Below are 20,530 nucleotides of genomic sequence, written 5' to 3' on the forward strand. Positions count from 1 at the left end.
TTTTATAGTTAAAATGACATGTTAGTTTGTGGCAGTCAGTTATGAAAACAAGGTGAAATAAGACATTGATGAGGATGACAGAATATATTTCAGTTTCACCTTCTCTAGAAACAAGTAAGGCTTAAGCATGGCTATCATGGTAATACCTACAAACATTGGAGCATCCCTAAATAGAAAGACAGTTGTCCTTCCAGAAGTAGATATATGGGTAATTCAAATCTGATGTATTTTGTTCCCTAGTTCAGATAACCTTTTTAGAGTTGGTTTGGAAGTAAAACTAATTGTTGCAAGATAATAGCTTTCAAATATGGAAAAGATTGCTTACAAATTGTAATAATTCTGCCAATGCATTTTGAATATCTTATTTTTGAAGTTACCTGTACTAATATTTAATTTTGTTAAAGAAATAAGTGTAGCACTTTTTAAATTTTCACTGATGTCTTTTAGTTGCAAGAATTTGAAGCTGCCATTAAGCAGAGAGATGGCATCATAACCCAGCTCACTGCGAATTTACAACAGGCAAGAAGAGAAAAGGATGAGACAATGAGAGAATTTTTAGAGTTGACAGAGCAGAGCCAAAAATTACAGATTCAATTCCAGCATGTAAGTATTACTAATAGAAGAAAATTTATTAAATTTTTAATAATGAATTAAAAAACTTTTTCTCATATTTTCTAGAACGAATATAAATTTCTTTAAAAGTCTGTTTGCTTATTAATATATTATGTTGAAAAAACTAGTAAATATTTGTTATATTAACTAGAAATTTAATTCATACTTCTTGAGTGGTTTTATGCTATTAGTTTCTTTATACTTCTTCCTCATTTATATTTTAAAATCTTATAAGTTTGATAAGGTGAATTTTTGCAGAAATTAACCTGTAGTTACATCCTTTGTCTAAAGGATGTCCAAAGTCATACCCTGGTATGACTTTATTTTAGTTAAGTTCTGGAATGTAACTCGAATGTATTCCATTTACCTTTAATAAGATCCATAGGAAACTAGTTGTATTCATCAAGGTTTCTGATGATGAGCAACAGAAAATAGTTTGAGATAAGGGAAGAAGAATCTGTCAGCTTAGATAATGGAACCATACTCACCTGATCAGCTATGGAAGCATGTTGGCTGGAGTCTTAAACCTCTGAATCCAGCACAGTTCCCAGAGAGCAACTATGAGCCGAGCAACACCCACAAAGGATGTCCATTCCTTGGTGCACTTGTTTAAGAATGTAATATATTGGGGTTTCTTTATATTTTCAAGTTACAGGCTAGCGAAACTCTGAGAAACAGCACTCATAGTAGCACAGCTGCAGACTTACTACAAGCCAAGCAGCAGATCCTCACTCATCAGCAGCAGCTGGAAGAACAAGACCACCTATTAGAAGATTATCACAGAAAGAAAGAAGACTTCAAAATGCAAATTAGTTTCTTGCAAGAGAAAATTAGAGCATATGAAATGGTAAGTTTATTTTAAGGAAGTCAACCAGTGTACAGCAACTTAACAGTTAACTTTAAAGTTTTTTTTATCCAAGTGTTTATCTTTTTGTTATACACATGAATCACAAAGTTTCATAATTGGGAAAAGTTCTTTAAGTATGAAAAATAATTTATTTCAAAAGCAATTGGGAGCCTTCCAGTAATAGGTATTAAGATAATACTCATTACTGAGTTCTTCGAAAGTAATCAGCTTATGTTAAACTGAGTCCTCAGGAGAATCTATGTGTATAACCAGAACTTCTGTCCTTTTTTCTTTTTCATCTAAAGATGTTTCTACTCATTTTAGCCATGGTTATGTAATTCTATAAATATTTTCATGGCAAAATGAAATTTTATGGATTTTAGTTAGAAAAAGGGCTTCCCTGATGGCTCAACGGTGTAAGAATTGGCTTGCAATGCAGGAGACCTGGGTTCAATCTCTGGGTGGGGAAGATCCCCTGGAGGAGGAAATGACAACCCACTCCAGTATTCTTGCCTGGAAAATTCCATGGCAGAGGAGCCTGGCGGGCTACAGTCCATGAGGTTTCAGAGAGACAGACATGACTGAGCGACTGACACACACTTTAATTAGAAAAAAATACAGATTCTCTTTATTTGTGGTAGTTATGTGTTATAAAGTTGCCTGGAACACTTATTCAACAATTGATGCTCCCAGGGTGTGTGTGTATATACACATACACACACACATATATACACACACACGCACACACATACGCACAGATCATATAGATTTTTTTTTTACTCTTGCCACTGCATTTTATTTTTTAATTTTATTGAAGTATATTTGACTTACAACATTGTGCATATCATACAGATTATAATATTAAATCCTAAAAAGATTCTGGTAGATTATAGCTTGTTTAATTTTCAAAAGAGACATGAAAGTCAAAAATGTTAAGTGACTGGTCTAAAGGTATCACCCCCCTCCTCCTAATTGGGATTAAAACCCTATTGGGCTAGCTCAGAGCCAGAAATTTTTACAGTACATTACACTACTGCCTACCATCTCCATGCTCACGGTCTCCATCCTTGTTATCTCACCTGCTCATCTTCCTTGACATCGTCTAAGCTTGAATCATGCATGTCTAGCAGCTCAAATTTTTTACCACTCTGTGCATTTCTACAAATGACTGTGAGTATTGATTTTGGGGTTATCTGTATATTTAAACAAGTAGGCAAGTTCACACATTTGGAATCTTTGAATAATGAGGACAGACTATACATACAGTACAGTACTTTCTATAAGTTTAGGCAGTTCTTCTGCAAGATGTTGAGAAATTAGCACAACAAGACTACTGTTTGAATAACAGTAAAAGTATTAGGTAACATTTGTTTTTGTTTACTTGATATCAGGAAATGCTCAAAGCATCTTACACATATTATATTATCTCATTGAATCATCACAACAATCTTATGAGGTAAATACTATTATCACCCCCATTTTTCAGATGAGGAAGTTAAAGCAAGATGAAGTAAATTGCCCCAGGTATACAGGTAATACATTGGTAGAGCCAGCTTTCAAATATATGTAGTCTGATTCCAGAGACTCACTTAGGGAAATTAGAAATGTACAATTTTAAGATACTGAAATTACAAAATGAATATGCTTTAAAACCAAAGTAATTTAAAAATCACTATGTTGATGTTTATAGAACCCTTGTTTTGCATCAGCCTCTTGCAAGAGATTAGTTCAGTTCAGTTGCTCAGTTGTGTCCAACTCTTTGCGACCCCATGAATCGCAGCACGCCAGGCCTCCCTGTCCATCACCAACTCTCGGAGTTTACCCAAAGCCATGTCCATTGAGTTAGTGATGCCATCCAATCATCTCATCCTCTGTCGTCCCCTTCTCCTCCTGCCCCTAATCCTTCCCAGCATTAGGGTCTTTTCCAGTGAGTCAGCTCTTCACATGAGGTGGCCAAAGTATTGGAGTTTCAGCTTCAACATCAGTCCTTCCAGTGAACACCCAGGACTGATCTCCTTTAGGATGGACTGGTTGGATCTCCTTGCAGTCCAAGGGACTCTCAAGAGTCTTCTCCAACACCACAGTTCAAAAGCATCAATTCTGCAGCGCTCAGCTTTCTTCATTGTCCAACTCTTACATCCATACACGACCACTGGAAAAACCATAGCCTTGACTAGACGGACCTTTGTTGGCAAAGTAATGTCTCTGCTTTTAAATAAGCTATCTAGGTTGGTCATAACCTTCCTTTCAAGGAGTAAGCGTCTTTTAATTTCACGGCTGCAATCACCATCAGCAGTGATTTTGGAGCCCCAAAAACTAAAGTCTGACACTGTTTCCCCATCCATTTCCCAAGAAGTGATGGGACCAGATGCCATGATCTTAGTTTTCTGAACGTTGAGCTTTAAGCCAACTTTTTAATTCTCCTCTTTCACTTTCATCAAGAGGCTCTTTAGTTCTTCTTCACTTTCTGCCATAAGAGTGGTGTCATTTGCATATCTGAGGTTATTGATATTTCTCCCAGCAATCTTGATTCCAGCTTGTGCTTCTTCCAGCCCAGCGTTTCTCATGATGTACTCTGCATATAAGTTAAATAAGCAGGGTGACAATATACGGCCTTGATGTACTCCTTTTCCTATTTGGAACCAGTCTGTTGTTCCATGTCCAGTTCTAACTGTTGCTTCCTGACCTGCATACAGGTTTCTCAAGAGACAGATCAGATGGTCTGGTATTCCCATCTCTTTCAGAATTTTCCACAGTTTATTGTGATCCACACAGTCATAGGCTTTGGCATAGTCAATAAAGCAGAAGTAGATGTTTTTCTGGAACTCTCTTGCTTTTTCGATGATCCATCGGATGTTGACAATTTTGATCTCTGGTTCCTCTGCCTTTTCTAAAACCAACTTGAACATCTGGAAGTTCACGGTTCACGTATTGCTGAAGCCTGGCTTGGAGAATTTTGAGCATTACTTTACTAGCGTGTGAGATGAGTGCAATTGTGCTGTAGTTTGAGCATTCTTTGGCATTGCCTTTCTTTGGGATTGGAATGAAAACTGACCTTTTCCTGTCCTGTGGCCACTTCTGAGCTTTCCAGATTTGCTGGCATATTGAGTGCAGCACTTTCAAAGCATCATCTTTCAGGATTTGAAATAGCTCAACTGGAATTCTATCACCTCCACTAGCTTTGTTCGTAGTGATGCTTTCTAAGGCCCACTTGACTTCACATTCCAGGATGTCTGGCTCTAGGTGAGTGGTCACACCATTGTGATTACCTGGGTTGTGAAGATCTTTTTTGTACAGTTCTGTGTATTCTTGCTGTCTCTTCTTAATATCTTCTGCTTCTGTTAGGTCCATACTATTTCTGTCCTTTATTGAGCCCATCTTTGCATGAAATGTTTCCTTGGTATCTCTAATTTTCTTGACAAGATCTCTCGTCTTTCCCAATCTGTTGTTTTCCTCTATTTCTTTGCATTGATCGCTGAGGAAGGCTTTCTTATCTCTCCTTGCTATTCTCTGGAACTCTGCATTCAGATGGCAATATCGTTCCTTTCTCCTTTGCTTTTCGCTTCTCTTCTTTTCCCAGCTATTTGTAAGGCCTCCTCAGACAGCCATTTTGCTTTTTTGCATTTCTTTTCCATTGGCATGGTCTTGATCCCTGTCTCCTGTACAGTGTCACGAACCTCTGTCCATAGTTCATCAGGTGCTCTGTCTATCAGATCTTGTCCCTTAAATCTATTTCTCACTTCCACTGTATAATCATAAGGGACTTGATTTGGGTCATACCTGAATGGTCTATTGGTTATCCCTACTTTCTTCAATTTAAGTCTGAATTTGGCAATAAGGAGTCCATGATCTGAGCCACAGTCAGCTCCTGGTCTTGTTTTTGCTGGCTGTATAGAGCTTCTCCATCTTTGGCTGCAAAGAATATAATCAGTCTGATTTCGGTGTTGACCATCTGGTGATGTCCATGTGTAGAGTCTTCTCTTGTGTTGTTGGAAGAGGATGTTTGCTATGACCAGTGCGTTCTCTTGGCAAAATTCTATTAGCCTTTGCCCTGCTTCATTCGGTACTCCAAGGCCAAATTTTCCGGTTATGCCAGGTGTTTCCTGACTTCCTACTTTTGCATTCCAGTCCCCTATAATGAAAAGGACATCTTTTTGGGTGTTAGTTCTAAAAGGTCTTGTAGGTCTTCATAGAACTGTTCAACTTCAGCTTCTTCAGCGTTACTGGTCAGGGCATAGACTTGGATTACCATGATATTGAATGGTTTGCCTTGGAAACGAACAGAGATCATTCTGTCGTTTTTGAGATTGCATCCAAATACTGCATTTTGGACTCTTTTGTTGACCATGATGGCTATTCCATTTCTTCTAAGGGATTCCTGCCCACAGTAGTAGATATAATCGTCATCTGAGTTAAATTCACCCATTCCAGTCCATCTTAGTTTGCTGATTCCTAGAATGTCAGTGTTCACTCTTGCCATCTCCTGTTTGACCACTTCCAACTTGCCTTGATTCACGGACCTAACATTCCAGGTTCCTATGCAATATTGCTGTTTACAGCATCGGTCTTTGCTTCTATCACCAGTCACATCCACAGCTGGGTATAGTTTTTGCTTTGGCTCCATCCCATCATTCTTTCTGGAATTATTTCTCCACTGATCTCCAGTAGCATATTGGGCACCTACTGACCTGGGGAGTTCATCTTTCAGTGTCCTATCTTTTTGCCTTTTCATACTGTTCATGGGGTTCTCAAGGCAAGAATACCGAAGTGGTTTGCCATGCCCTTCTCCAGTGGACCACATTCTGTCAGACCTCTCCATCATGACCCATCTGTCTTGGGTGGCCCCACACGGCATGGCTTAGTTTCATTGAGATAGACGAGGCTGTGATCCGTGTGATCAGATTAGCTAGTTTTCTGTAGTTATAGTTTCAGTGTGTCTGCCCTCTGATGCCCTCTCAAAGCACCTACCATCTTACTTGGGTTTCTCTTACCTTGGACGTTGGGTATCTCTTCACTGCTGCTCCAGCATAGTGCAGCCATTGCTCCTTACCTTGGACAAGGGTTATGTACTCACGACGGCCCCTCCTGACCTTGAATGTGGAGTAACTCCTCTCGGCCCTCCTGTGCTCACGCAGCCGCCGTTCCTTGGACCTGGGGTTACTCCTCTCGGCCGCTGCCCCCGGCCTCCGGCCCGGGCTAGCTCCTCTCGGCCGCCTCCGGCCCGGGCTAGCTAGAGATAGTGATGCTTAAATGTGCTTTTTTCTTCACTAAAACTCATGGTATGCAAGGCACCCCAAAACAAGGCTAAGTATGGATAAAAAGTGTTTTGAAAATTCTGGATATGTCTGGCTTCATAAGGGAAGTGATTCAGGGTAGGCTTAGCAGGGAAGTGATATTTGAGGTAAGTCTATAAATTAGAACAGTTCCCTTTCATTGTATTTTGTTTTCTTCATAATTGGTGCAATATATGACACACAGCATCTCCTCAGTACTTATTTGGTAAACAGTGAATAAATTATAAATCTGAACTGGTAAGAGGACATTTTAAACAGTATGGAGTGTGCATAAAGACCGAGGTTGAACCATGTTAAAAATGTTTTATCAGCATCAAAAAATAGTTTGATTAGAAAACAATAGTCTTTGAAAATGAGTCTTTCCAGGAGGTGAGAAGAGAAAGGCAGTTTAGGCCTAGTAGACTGCCAGAAGGGAGTCTAGGCCAGGAGGCTCAATATCAGCAATAATGCCTGGTGACATTGATGGGGTATGTGATACCAAGCCAAAGCCGATTAGGCTGTGATAACCTCATATGTCCATCTCACAGTAGGAATGGCCATGCTTTTGGACTGAAATTCTTAATTGTGTTTACAGCAGCCCCCTACCTTGCTTTCTAGGTTAGGTGTGATTTTTCCCAGAGGGATTAGAAATGTCAAAATCTCCTCTACCTTGATTCTCTTTCCTGAACCATTCTTGAATGGGCACTACCACTATTTCCCTCTTAGACTTTGTTTTTCGCTAGGCTTTAGCATTCTTTTTTCTTTTAAGGTAAGTTAACACATCCATTTGAGGTGCCTTTAAGTCCTCTTGACCTGGGACTTTTGTCTTCTGAAGGTGATTTTAACTACTTAAGTATATTCTGATCTGTAAATTTCACTGTTTTTTCTTTCCTTGGGACTGCAGCCCTAACCACTCAGGCAAGTAAATGACCGAGACAGAACTTTGTCTCCAGGGCTTCTACTTGACTCTCTTATGCTGTGACACTTCTGTGCATGATTAGGGACATGCCTTGGCATGTGTTTTGGGTTTCGATTTATCTACAGTTCCAAAATGAAGTCCTAAATCAGAACAGGGGTAAAAAAAAATCTGTCTTGCTTTCAAATTTGTATTTACCCCCAAAATGTAGAATCAAATTGATATGCCCTAAATAGCATAATTGTCTTGCATGTCACTTGCAATTCAACCACTTAAGCATGGCATATCCCTGAACTTCTGATTCATTTAGCCTTAGGAGTGATGTTAAGGCTGATCTTTAGGAGCCTGTTTTTGTTGTTTTGCTGTTTTCATAGCACCTGCCCACCAAACCTTCAGGTCACTAAAATACTGTATGGGAGGAATGTTGATTTATTTTTAGGAATATCTCGGAACTGTAAAGAGTATGTAGTCCTCTTGCAATTACAAATACCAAATACTTAGAATGTTGATCAGTTAATAAGAAAGAAGAAAATACAATGGTTTAGACACATTTTGATCTTACTAAATTTTTTATTAAAACATTTAATCATAGCAATGCAAGAAAAATTTCTTACCCCCAAGAAGACCAACATTGCTATGATATTTGCTCATAGGTAGTGTTGGCTACACAAGGTCTGTGTCTCATTGATATAAGAAAAATGAAGGAGTGGGTTCAGCAGTTGCTTTTTATAGAATCATGTAAAAAGCAGTTTTCTATCAATTTTTTTGGTAATGGGGTTAAGGGGTATAAGTAACCAGAAACTAAAAATGCCATTTTTATGTTTTCATTTTTCTTTATAAAGGAACAGTATAAAAAAGTAGAAAACTCAAATAAAGAAATACAGGAAAAGGAAGCAGTCATTGAAGAATTAAATACAAAAATAATAGAAGAAGAAAAAAAAACTCTTGAGCTAAAGGATAAAGTAACAGCTGCTGATAAATTACTGGAAGAATTACAAGAGCAGGTTGTACAGAAGAACCAAGAGATAAAAAATATGAAATTAGAACTGACTAATTCCAAGCAAAAGGAAAGACAGTGTTCTGAAGAAATAAAACAATTAATGGGGACGGTTGAGGAACTTCAGAAGAAAAATCATAAAGACAGTCAATTTGAAATGGATATCCTACAAAGAGTGGAACAAGAAACAGAAAGAAAGTTGGAACAGCTCCGGGCAGAGCTGGATGAGATGTATGGGCAGCAGATAGTACAGATGAAACAAGAGCTAATAAAGCAACACATGTCACAGATAGACGAACTTAGAACACGACATAAGGGGGAACTGGAGAATGCTTTAAGATCACATCCAAGTATTGCAGTTAATGAAGATCAAATAAAGTTAATGAATATGGCAATAAATGAACTGAATATAAAATTGCAAGATACTAACTCTCAAAAGGAAAAACTCAAGGAAGAAATAGGAGTAATTTCAGGAGAAAAGTCTGCTCTCCAGAGACAGCTGGAAGACCTTTTTGAAGAACTGAGCTTTTCAAGGGACCAAATTCAGAGGGCCAGACAGACAATAGCAGAGCAAGAAAGTAAACTCAATGAAGCATACAAGTCCCTTAGTACAGTGGAAGATTTGAAAGCTGAGATTGTTTCTGCTTCTGAAGCCAGGAAAGAACTAGAATTAAAACACGAAGCAGAAGTTACAAATTATAAGATAAAGCTTGAAATGTTAGAAAGAGAAAAGAATGCTGTATTGGACAGAATGGCTGAATCACAGGAAGCTGAGCTGGAGAGGCTGAGGACACAGCTCCTGTTCAGTCATGAGGAAGAACTTTCCAAACTGAAGGAAGATTTGGAAATTGAACATAGAATAAATATTGAAAAGCTTAAAGATAACTTAGGCATTCACTATAAACAGCAGATAGATGGCTTACAGAATGAAATGAGTCAAAAGATAGAAACCATGCAGTTTGAAAAAGACAATTTGATAACTAAGCAGAACCAACTGATTTTGGAAATTTCAAAGCTAAAAGATTTACAGCAGTCCCTCGTGAATTCAAAATCAGAAGAAATGACCCTTCAGATCAACGAACTGCAAAAAGAAATCGAAATACTCAGACAAGAAGAAAAGGAAAAGGGTACACTTGAACAGGAAGTTCAAGAATTACAACTTAAAACTGAATTATTGGAGAAACAAATGAAGGAAAAAGAGGATGACCTTCAAGAAAAATTCGGACAACTTGAAGCAGAGAATAGCATTCTTAAAGATGAAAAGAAGGCCCTTGAAGACATGTTGAAAATACATACTCCTGTTAACCAAGAAGAAAGATTAACTTTCATAGACTCTGTTAAATCCCAATCCAAAGACTGTAGCTGGCAAAAAGAGATAGAAGTACTTACAGAGGAAAATGAGGACCTCAAAAAACAATGTATTCAGCTAACTGAAGAGATTGAAAAGCAAAAGAACACTTTTTCATTTGCTGAAAAAAATTTTGAAGTTAACTATCAGGAATTACAGGAGGATTATGCTTGCCTTCTCAAGGTAAAAAGCGATTTAGAAGACAGTAAAAATAAGCAAGAAGTAGAGTATGAAAGTAAGCTTAAAGCACTTAGTGAAGAGCTTCATCATTTGCAAAGAATAAACCCAAGTATAGTGAAAATGAAAAGTTCAGTCTTTGACGATGACAAGACTTTTATAGCAGAACCATTGGAAATTGGTGATGTTGTTGAGAAAGATACAACAGAACTTATGGAAAAACTTGAGGTAACTAAGCGAGAAAAATTAGAGCTGTCAGAGAGACTGTCTGATCTTTCTGAGCAATTAAAACAGAAACATGACGAGATAAGTTTTCTAACGGAAGAAGTTAAATCTTTAAAGCAAGATAAAGAGCAACTTTTATTGAGATGTGGAGAGCTAGAAATCATAATTGACCAAAGTAGGACAGAAAATGTAAATGTGCATGATGTCCATTTAAGCTCTTTGAAAGATGGAGTTTCAACAAGCAGGGATCCTGGAGGGTCAGTTCCTAAAATAAATAACGATTTTGATAAAGAACTAAAAATAATGGAGGTGAATAAAATTCCTTTTGAAAATACGACTCTCGAAAAAGAAAGCAAACAAGAACAGTTTTCTGCTCACTTGCCGTCAGTGACAAATAAATCACCACGTGGGACTACTGATCCAGGTGAAAACGATAAACTTCAGCAGGAGCTCAGCATACTTAAATCAGAACAGGTATGTTTACTTAACGTGTATACACTAAAGTGTTTTTCATACTGAAAGTTTTCATCTTCATCCAACATAAATTACCCTCCTTACAAGAGAATGAAAGTAAACCCTGTGATGTAATTCTCCCTTAAACCTATCATTTACATTTCTTTTATCTGTTTTTTGTTAAACCATGTTACATCTCTTTTAGTTAATCTACTCAGGAAATAGAACACATTTTCTTTGAAAAAGCAAGTTTAAATAACTTTGCTGAGAGTCAGAGCATTAAAATAATTATTTTGTAATATTTTGTTGCAATTCCAAAGATGGTTTCAGAGTTTCCTTTTGTATTGGTGTTTTCAAGGTTCACTGAAAATTAACTCTTAAAACTTTTTAGTACTTCATGTAGTTGTTCAATAGTTATGAAACTCTATTTCCCTGAGAAAAAGATATTGATTTAAATCCTAGTTTTCTCAGAGTCTTGTTATACTAAAGGGGGAAAAATATTAATTCTAAATACAATTAAAGAATACATATAATGAGTAATACTAGATCACTCCTGACAATTTATATTTGATAGACACTGAAATTAGAAATAGCAGGAAGACCCCACTGGGCACATTGTATAATGGGGTGCTAACTAGAGCTTTTTCTGTGTTTCTTCATTTCTAAACAAGTATTTATCGAGTCTCTTGCCAGGTAGGAATACAGTGGTGAACAAGAGTAAGAACTGGTTCTAACTCTCACAGAGCATATATTTTAGTGAGGGAGGCAGGTAGTAAATGAGGAAATAAGTAGAAGAGTTAAGAAATAGTGATGTTTTATAAAGAAAATAAAAGAGATAATGTGATAGAGAATGGTGGGTAGTCATTAAATAGGGTAGTCAGGAAAGGGGTCTAGGAAGAATTGACATTTGAACTGCCATCTGAATGACAGTGAGGAGTCTACCACAGCGAAATTAGAGCAACTGTGATGGCAGAGATAAGTTTGAGGAACAGAATAAAGACCTGTTTGGTTGAGTTTGAGGGAAAGAGAGTGGAAGAAAAAGAGTTTGAAGAAAGAAAAGACCAGATCTTGGAGAGCCTTACAGACTTTATAAGAAGCTGAAATTTTATTCTCTATATAGTAGGAAGCCCTTGGAAAGTTTTTTTCTTTCTACTTCTTAATAAATGTGCTCATAGTTATCTTATATCAAATTTTACATTTTAATAACCTAAATAGTTCTAATTACATAACTGTTAATGCTTTGTTAAATATCTGAAATTGTTTTCAAAATCATAATTGGGTTTAATTTTATCACTCCTAAAAATGTCAGAAGATCATTTAAAAAAATTTTTAAAGGCATTACTAGGAGAGGACCTAAATTTGAAGATGTCAAAATGGTCAGATTTTTCTCACTAAAACGTTTATTCTTTTCTAACTGAAGACACTTTCAGTGACATTTAGATACCATCTCCTTGACGTTAACTTCTGTAAAGTAAACAGAGGCAAATGCAAAAGCTGTCCCTGACACACTCATCACTGCCAAGACAAACCCCCTTAGTGATGGGGAGAACAGTGAGGTATGTGTTTATGGAAGGAAGCTCATGAAGAAATTGAGCAACAGTTTATACAACAGTAACATCAAAGAGCAATCTAAATGTGCTTAGAAATAATACTGCAGCCACAGAAATACTTCTACTAATTGGCTAATAAGCATGAAAAGATGCTTTCAACATTATAAATTAATATAACAATGAAATAGCATTTTATACCTATCAGTTTGACAAAAGAAGGTTCACAATAAGAAGTGTGATGAGGATGTGGGGAGATGAGTATTCACCTACATTATTAAATATATCAGTGTAAAATTGTGTAATTACATTAAAAAATTGTTAAAATCTAATATTGATGCAATACATTTCTACTGGCAGTGAATGTGGTCCCTAACCAGCAGTGTCAGCATCACTTGAAAACAGGTTAAAATTCAAATTCTGGGGCTCACACCAGGCCTCTTTAAGTAGAAGCTTGAGGGTAGGGGCCCAGAAAGCTGTTTTAATAAGCGCTCCAGGTAATTTTGATTTGGGCTACAGTTTTGAGAATCACTACAATTGAGAAGGGCTTCCCAGGTGGTGCTAGTGGTAACCTGCCTGTCAATGCAGGAGACACACACGGATTTGAGCCCTGAGTCAAGAAAATCCCCTTGAGGAGGGCATGGCAACCCACTCCAGTATTCTTGCCTGAAGAATCCCATGGACAGAGGAGCCTGGCGGGCTACAGTCTGTAGGTTTGCAAAGAGTCAGATATGACTGATGCGATTTAGCACACATGTGTGCTAGAGAAACACTCATATATGTACAAGGACATATATATAAGAATTTATTGCAGCACTTTTTGAAATATCTACAATTTGAAATAATCCATTTGATCTCCAAAAAGGAAATGAACAAATTGTAATATTCATATATACAGCATCAAGTTAAAATAAATTTATGTGTATCTACATGGAAAGATCTCAGAAGCATATTGAGTGAGAAGAGTAATTTGCAAAATAAATGCCATTTTGCACCATTTATGTAAATTCTTAAAAACGTAAAATATATGCTCTGTTTATAAATGGATTAAGAAATGAGCGTGTAAGAAGTGAACTGGATTTGCAGCAAATTTATGATCAAATTTATAATATGGTGGCCTCTGGGGAAGGAAGAATGAGAACATGGTAGAGTTTTATCTATATTTCGTTTCTAAACCAAAATAATAGGAGAGAAATGAATAAAAAAGGTAAAATGATTGTATTTATTACTTTGTGATATGTGTACTTAAGTGTTTATTTCAGTATTATTTGCATTTCTCTATATATGTTTATTAAAAGTCACTCAGTCATGTCTGACTCTTTGCAACCCCATGGACTCTCCAGGCCAGAATACTGGAGTGGGTAGCTGTTCCCTTTTCCAGGGGGTTTTCCCAACCCAGGAATCGAACCCAGGTCTCCTACGTTGCAGGTGGATTCTTTACCACCTGAGCCACCAGGGAAGCCCATATTTGTTTAAAAATGTTATTTTTGAACAAAAATGAAAGATCAGGCCAAGACGTTACCAAATATAAAACTTTACCATAAAGTTGAAGTGATGAAAGTATTGTGCTATTTTCCTTGAAAAAGTTGTACTATTTTCCTAGGTCAGTGCAGCAGATTGAGTGAGAAAATAATTTCATGTAAGAAAAGTGACATTTAATTATTTTCTCACTCAATTATACTTTACAATTTCATGTATCCCCCCCCTTGTAATGGGTATATGCAAAAATAAATTATTTGATTTGTCATTTAAAATTATTCTAACCTTCACATTAATTCACTTTAAGAATGATTTAAGGCTCCAGATGGAAGCCCAACGTATATGCCTGTCTCTGGTCTATTCAACTCATGTGGATCAGGTTCGCGAATATATGGAAAATGAAAAAGATAAAGCTCTTTGCAATCTTAAACAGGAGCTTATTTCTGCTCAAGAGGAAAAGATCAAGGAACTTCAGAAAATACACCAGCTAGAGCTACAGAGTATAAAAACACAAGAAACAGGTAAATGGTTTCTAACAAAATTCTAAGTAAGTAAGTAAGTATCAATTAGAGCCAGCTACTTTGTGATTCTGTTCTTGACTTAGACCCCATGGAGGAGTATGACTGGGTGTTCCCAGTTCTAGACTCATTTGTTCATACAATCATAGACTGTTCGTGTAAGTGCTTGAGAAGTCTAAAAATCACTGAATTATTTTTCCCAAGAAATCAACAGTCCTGTGGGAAAGCAATATAAAATAAACTCTTAGAAAACAATAGGAAATTTTCTATAATAGAAGAATGAACAGAAAGAATGGAGGGAGAGAAGAGAAAAGTCTAGTACTTCCTGGAAGAGTGAGGAAGTATGCAGGAGTAGGGAGGTTGGAATTTTAGGAAAAGATCTTGAGTCTTAAATTTAGAGATGTGAGAGACGACATCCATTTTGGAGAATTGATAGTTCAAGGTGTGTGCAAAAGTAGTGAGGGATAAATATTGTCAGAAGCTTGATCAGAAAAGGTTCTGATCGAAACATGTTTACTGTTTATGCTGTTGGTTGTAAGACCTAATGCAGGATTTCAAATAGAGTAACATAGTAAGATTTTTATTTTAAGATGACATCACTGGAGCAAATTAAGGGAGGTGATAAGTGGTGGACTCAATGGACATGAGTTTGAGTAAACTCCGGGAGTTGGTGATGGTCAGGGAAGCCTGGTGTGCTGCAGTCCATGGGGTCACAAAGAGTTGGACATGACTGAGCAACTGAACTGAACTGAACTGATAAGTGATGGAAAGACCAGTTAAGCAGCTTTAGCAGTTCTTCTGTTAACATTAAGATGTTGAGCTAAAATGTCATTGGGCATTGTAGAAGGAGGAAAAGTTTAAGAGTTAAAGAGGTGGGTTGTAGTCTGCAGTTAGTATTAGCAGTAAGGGGGAGGAATTGAGAATGATCCCTGCATGTCTGCTGCTGCTGCTGCTGCTGCTGCTAAGTCGCTTCAGTCGTGTCTAGTTTGAGTAATTGGATTGAGGGTGACTCCAGTCATGAGGAGGATGAGGAGTAGATTTGTGGGAAAAATAGTGTATTTAGCTTGGAACATTGAGTTAAAAATACTTGATGATTTTGAAAATGTGATACCTAGTATGCAACTGAAAATAAAGGCTGAAACCTAAGGGGGAAGTTTAAGTTCAAGGTAAAGATTTGTAAGTCAAGAGATCATTTGAGGCCAAGGACAAGAATGAGACATGTTGGAAGACTGTAGAGTGAGCAAAAAGACTAAGATGGCACTGTGTAAGCAACGATATTTAAGGAACCTTAAGTGGAAGACTAGTTGTGGTTAACTTTTATCATTAATAATTACTCAGTTATTCAATTAATTAGACTTTCTCTGTTCAAGCTATCTTTAGGCCTCCATTCTTGACAGATCTACCTTTATGAATGAGATGGTTCATAAGTTTGGAATTGTTCTTTTGAACAGTAGAGTTTAAAGCGTGGCTTAAATAAGAATATAATTCTTTTTCACTTCAGGAAAAAGGAGTTCTTTGTGTTTGAATTGAGTAAGATTTTAAGCATATGTTGTTTGTATTGGTATCCTCTTCAGATAGAATCTAGTTTTTCACACTACAAGTTAATTAGTGGGTCCATTAATGGGTAATGAAGTTAGTTCAGCGAGTAATGACCAGCTTTTTTTGTTTTTTTAATAATAGAGTAGAACAGAAAACATCGGAGTGCATAGGATGTAGAAAGAATAAAATTTGTGAAATTTTTGTTTCAGTTTTATATGGATGAATTTATGTAGGGTTATGCTGTGTGATACAGTTCTTGTATTGGATTGTAGTACAAAAAAATTGTAAATCACTTCTTTGTACCATTTTGTGGAATATAAATTGAAAATCCTACAAATTATCTTACACAGTTAACACTGAGCAGTACAAAATAACATTGAAAGAAATAAAGAACTTAGAACTAATCTTATCTCCAGGAAGCTTCCAGTTGATGTAAGTTTAATATGAAAATAATTTCTAAGTATGTAAATTGAACATTTTTAACGCGCTATCTATTCTATTAGGTGAAGTGAAGCCTTTACAAATGCTTATTGGAAAACTTCACAAGGCAGTATCTGAAGAATGTTCTCATTTTACACAGGTAAGATATTAGTTAAAAAGTACTTTTAGACAAGAAATGCTAAATTTTAAGTTATTACTATTTTGATTTAGCAGAATCATCCGAGTTACTTTTCCCTACAATCTTACTTCAGAACTGTATTTAGAAAATAGTTTTTAAGTTTAAAATAGGTATTTAAATGTTTTCCTGATAATCAGTTTGAAACAGAAGAAATTTAGGCAAATTATCTCAGTAGTAGATTCTATAGAAGATTTGCCTAATTTTAAAAAACAGACCAATAGAGCCTTAAGCAGGTCTGTTTCCTACTCCTGCCCACTTTGGTGGTTGAATGAATTTGATGACTTAGCTGGAGGTCTTGCACATGGCTAGTGAAACAGTATTTCACACTGTAGATTGCCAAATCTAAAAAGAAATTATACCAACTATAATCATATTTGTGAAGATCAGGTGAAACAGCACTTCTGTACCCCTGGTGGGAGTGTACCGTCTGGAGAAGCAGATTGTCAAGGTATATTTTTTAGTTTATGTACATCATACAGTCCAACATTTACTTCTATTTAGGTTCACATGTGTGCACAGCCAGATATGTTCATTGCAAGAGTGTCTTTGTTACATCAGTAAATCTCAAAAGAAAAAAGTATAAAAACATGCATGTTAGATAATCACCTCTGGGCAGAGAGGTGAATGAAATAGATAAGCAGTACTTAACGTAGAAATCTTCAAATCTGTATGTAATGTTCAATTTTTTAAAAATATGGATATAATATGACAAAATATTATTAGTATTTGTTATAGCTAGGTAATAGATGAACTTTTTTCTGCATATTTGAAATATTTCAAAATTTAACATACACGCCTAGGCTTGTCATAGCTTTCCATCTCAGCCAGTGTATTTATAATTTGAAGGGGTTGGGAGGGTGATATTAGTTGGGAATGTAAAGCTGCCTTACTGGTTCTAATTACCTATGGAATAGTTCAGAAACAGTATTCAAAAAAACAAACGAAACTCAAGAATATCCACACCAAGAGCCTCCACTCTGCCAACGGGTTCAGGCATTGCCCTTTCATAGCCATTGTTGATGGTCTATACATATAAAGTGGGCCCAAGTCATAATGTGTGTGTGTTAGTCACTCAGTCGTGTCCGACTCTTTGTGACCCCATGGACTTTAGCCACCAGGTTCCTCTATCCATGGAATTCTCCAGGCAAGAATAATGGAGTGGGCTGCCATTTCCTTCTCCAAAGTCATAGTAGTTCATTTATAAGCTGACTTTATATGTTTTTTCTTCTAATAATGTCTTTACCTGACCCCTAATCTCAAGTTGAAACATAAATCAGCTTGTTGTAATGGAGCCGTCCCTTGCAGTTCATCATGAATCTGATTTTGTCCCTAATCATTGATGTCACTATGGACTAGTTACTTCATCTTTCTGAGTCTTTTGCTTTATTTGTAAATTGGCTGGTCATTCAGGTTTCTACCAACCTGAATCAATTTATGATAAAATTCTACCTTAGAAACTATGTTGGAAATTTAATAAAGTCAATTAATAGTATAGTTTCACTTTTAGGCAAATCTCAAGAAATAGCAATAGTAAGCAAATTAGTTAGGCCTAGAAGTTGTTAATTGTTATTTCCAATTGCATGAGGTGCAAAGGTGAAACTTACTTAGAAACTTCTTTAGGCTTGTCAGATGATTATGTGGTATATGTTGTTTATAAGTGATGATAGAATTGTCAATTGTCCATTGCTCAGGAGAAAAACCAGAATAATATGTCAAACATTTTTTATTTTCTTCTGTGTATAAGCCATGAATAGTATTCTCTTGTGTTAAAGTCTATGAATATGATCTCCTACTTTACATATTATAATTTCTGTAGAATTTATACACTACTTTCTAGTCATCATTTTTAAACTTTTCACCTTTTTTCATGGGTAATTGACATTACGGAGGAAATATCTGTATAGAATCCATACTGAAAAGTGGTAAAGTACAGGATATATTCATTATTAGGAAAAAATAAAAATATTATAGTTTATGCATATATATTTGATATATATTATAGATAATGAGGGCTGTCATATTTTCCTGTTGTGAGAAGAATTCATGTCTTACGTGTGGAGAAAGAAAGATTTAGATTTGTTTATTCTTTTGCAGATTGATCTGATACATGGAAGTGTTTTCATACTGATTTTTCCTGTGACATTTTTTAACTGTGTTTTGCATATAGGAAATAATGTTTAATAATCTCTAGAGGCAGAAATCAAAACTTTAATTCCATAAAATACCTAATTTTATTGTCTGCAGACTTTTTGCAATGTTCATGGTGAACATTATACTCCTGCTTTAAAATGTGAAGTAAATGGAGAAGAGAAAGAGACTTCTGGTGTTCACACTTCTGAAAATCAAGAACTGGGATTGCAAGATTATAGATGTGAAGTCCAAGGTAATAAAGGCTTTACTACATTGTTGAACAGAGTATTTAATTTTCTTTTTTTTTTTAATTAGTTTATTTTCTTTTTTTTTTTAACTTTACGATATTGTATTTGTTTTGCCATACATTGACATGATAGAGTATTTATTTTTCTTAAAGGAATTGATGATAAACTATTTCCATTAATTCCTGATTTAATCACTTAGCTGATTTGAGTTTATCTTAGCATCTTTTTTCAGGTTCATGAAATCTTACCTTTACATTTTTAGTTTTACAATGCAGTAATTGTGATAAGAAGAAAACCAAAGCTGTCTACAAACTTTCTTGTCTCTTTATCCTCTGTTCCTCTATTTCCATCTTTTCCTCACTATAATCCTTAATTTTATACCATAGATCCAAACCTTTAAAAGTCATTGTATTTGTTGAATAAGTTTATGTCAGGAGTTTATTTTTATAAAAAGAATAAGAAGATATTCAGTTATCTTTCTTAATAGGAATCCTGTATTAGTTCATTTTTACTACTTGCAACCTCAGTTAACTTTTTGGTATTGAAACAGTATGGACCTAACAGAAGCAGAAGATATTAAGAAGAGATGGCAAGAATACACAGAAGAACTATACAAAAAAGATCTAATGACCCAGTTACCACGATGGTGTGATCACTCACCTACAGCAGACATCCTGGAATGCCAAGTCAATTGGGCCTTAGGAAGCATCACTGTGAACAAAGCTAGTGGAAGTGATGGAATTTTGGTTGAGCTATTTCATATCCTAAAAGATGATGCTGTTAAAGTGTTACACTCAATATGTCAGCAAATTTGGAAAACTCAGCATTGCCTACAGGACTGGAAAAGGTCAGTTTTCATTCCAGTGCCAAAGAAAGGCAATGCCAAAAAATGTTCAAACTACTGCACAATTGCACTCATCTCACATGCTAGCAAAGTAATGCTCAAAATTCTCCAAGCCAGGCTTCAACAGTACGTGAACCGAGAACTTCCAAATGTTCAAGCTGGATTTAGAAAAGGCAGAGGAACCAGAGATCAAATTGCCAATATCCATTAGATCATCGAAAAAGCAAGAGAGTTCCAGAAAAACATCTACTTCTGCTTCATTGACTATGCCGCTTCATTAACTATGCCAAAGCCTTTGACCATGTGGAACACAACAAACTGTGGAAAATTCTTCAAGAGATGGGAATAGCAGACCACCTGACCTGCCTCTTGAGAAACCTGTATGAAAATCAAGAAGCAGCAGTTAGAACTGGACATGGAACAACAGACTGGTTCCAAATTGGGAAAGGAGTACGTCAAGGCTGTATATTGCCACACTGCTTATTTAACTTATATGCAGAGTACATCATGAGAAATGCTGGGCTGGATGAAGTATAAACTGGAATCAAGATTGCTGGGAGAAATATCAATAACCTCAGATATGCGGATGACACCACCCTTATGGCAGAAAGTGAAGAACTAAAGAGCCTCTTGATGAAAGTGAAAGAAGAGAGTGAAAAGGCTGCCTTAAAACTCAACACTCAAAAAACAAAGATCATGGCAACTGGTCCCATCACTTCGTGGCAAATAGATAGGGAAACAATGGAAACAGTGACAGA

At 36.3% G+C, this 20,530-nt stretch overlaps 1 protein-coding gene across 4 annotated transcripts in view; it reads left to right on the top strand.

Annotated features, from left to right (window-relative positions):
- Window positions 1-20,530, top strand: part of AKAP9 (A-kinase anchoring protein 9) — a 159,575-nt gene that overhangs the window by 46,566 nt on the left and 92,479 nt on the right. For all 4 annotated transcript variants that reach the window (XM_081531342.1, XM_081531343.1, XM_081531344.1 and 1 more), the window contains exons 6-11: window positions 448-603; window positions 1,262-1,459; window positions 8,491-10,869; window positions 14,182-14,395; window positions 16,435-16,511; window positions 18,795-18,933. In XM_081531342.1, coding sequence (XP_081387468.1) covers window positions 448-603; window positions 1,262-1,459; window positions 8,491-10,869; window positions 14,182-14,395; window positions 16,435-16,511; window positions 18,795-18,933 — 3,163 coding nt within the window. The remainder of the gene's footprint in view (window positions 1-447; window positions 604-1,261; window positions 1,460-8,490; window positions 10,870-14,181; window positions 14,396-16,434; window positions 16,512-18,794; window positions 18,934-20,530) is intronic.

Source organism: Giraffa tippelskirchi, chromosome 10 (genome assembly GCF_054371585.1).
Source record: "Giraffa tippelskirchi isolate mGirTip1 chromosome 10, T2T-mGirTip1v1.2.pri, whole genome shotgun sequence".
Lineage (NCBI taxonomy): Eukaryota > Metazoa > Chordata > Mammalia > Artiodactyla > Giraffidae > Giraffa > Giraffa tippelskirchi.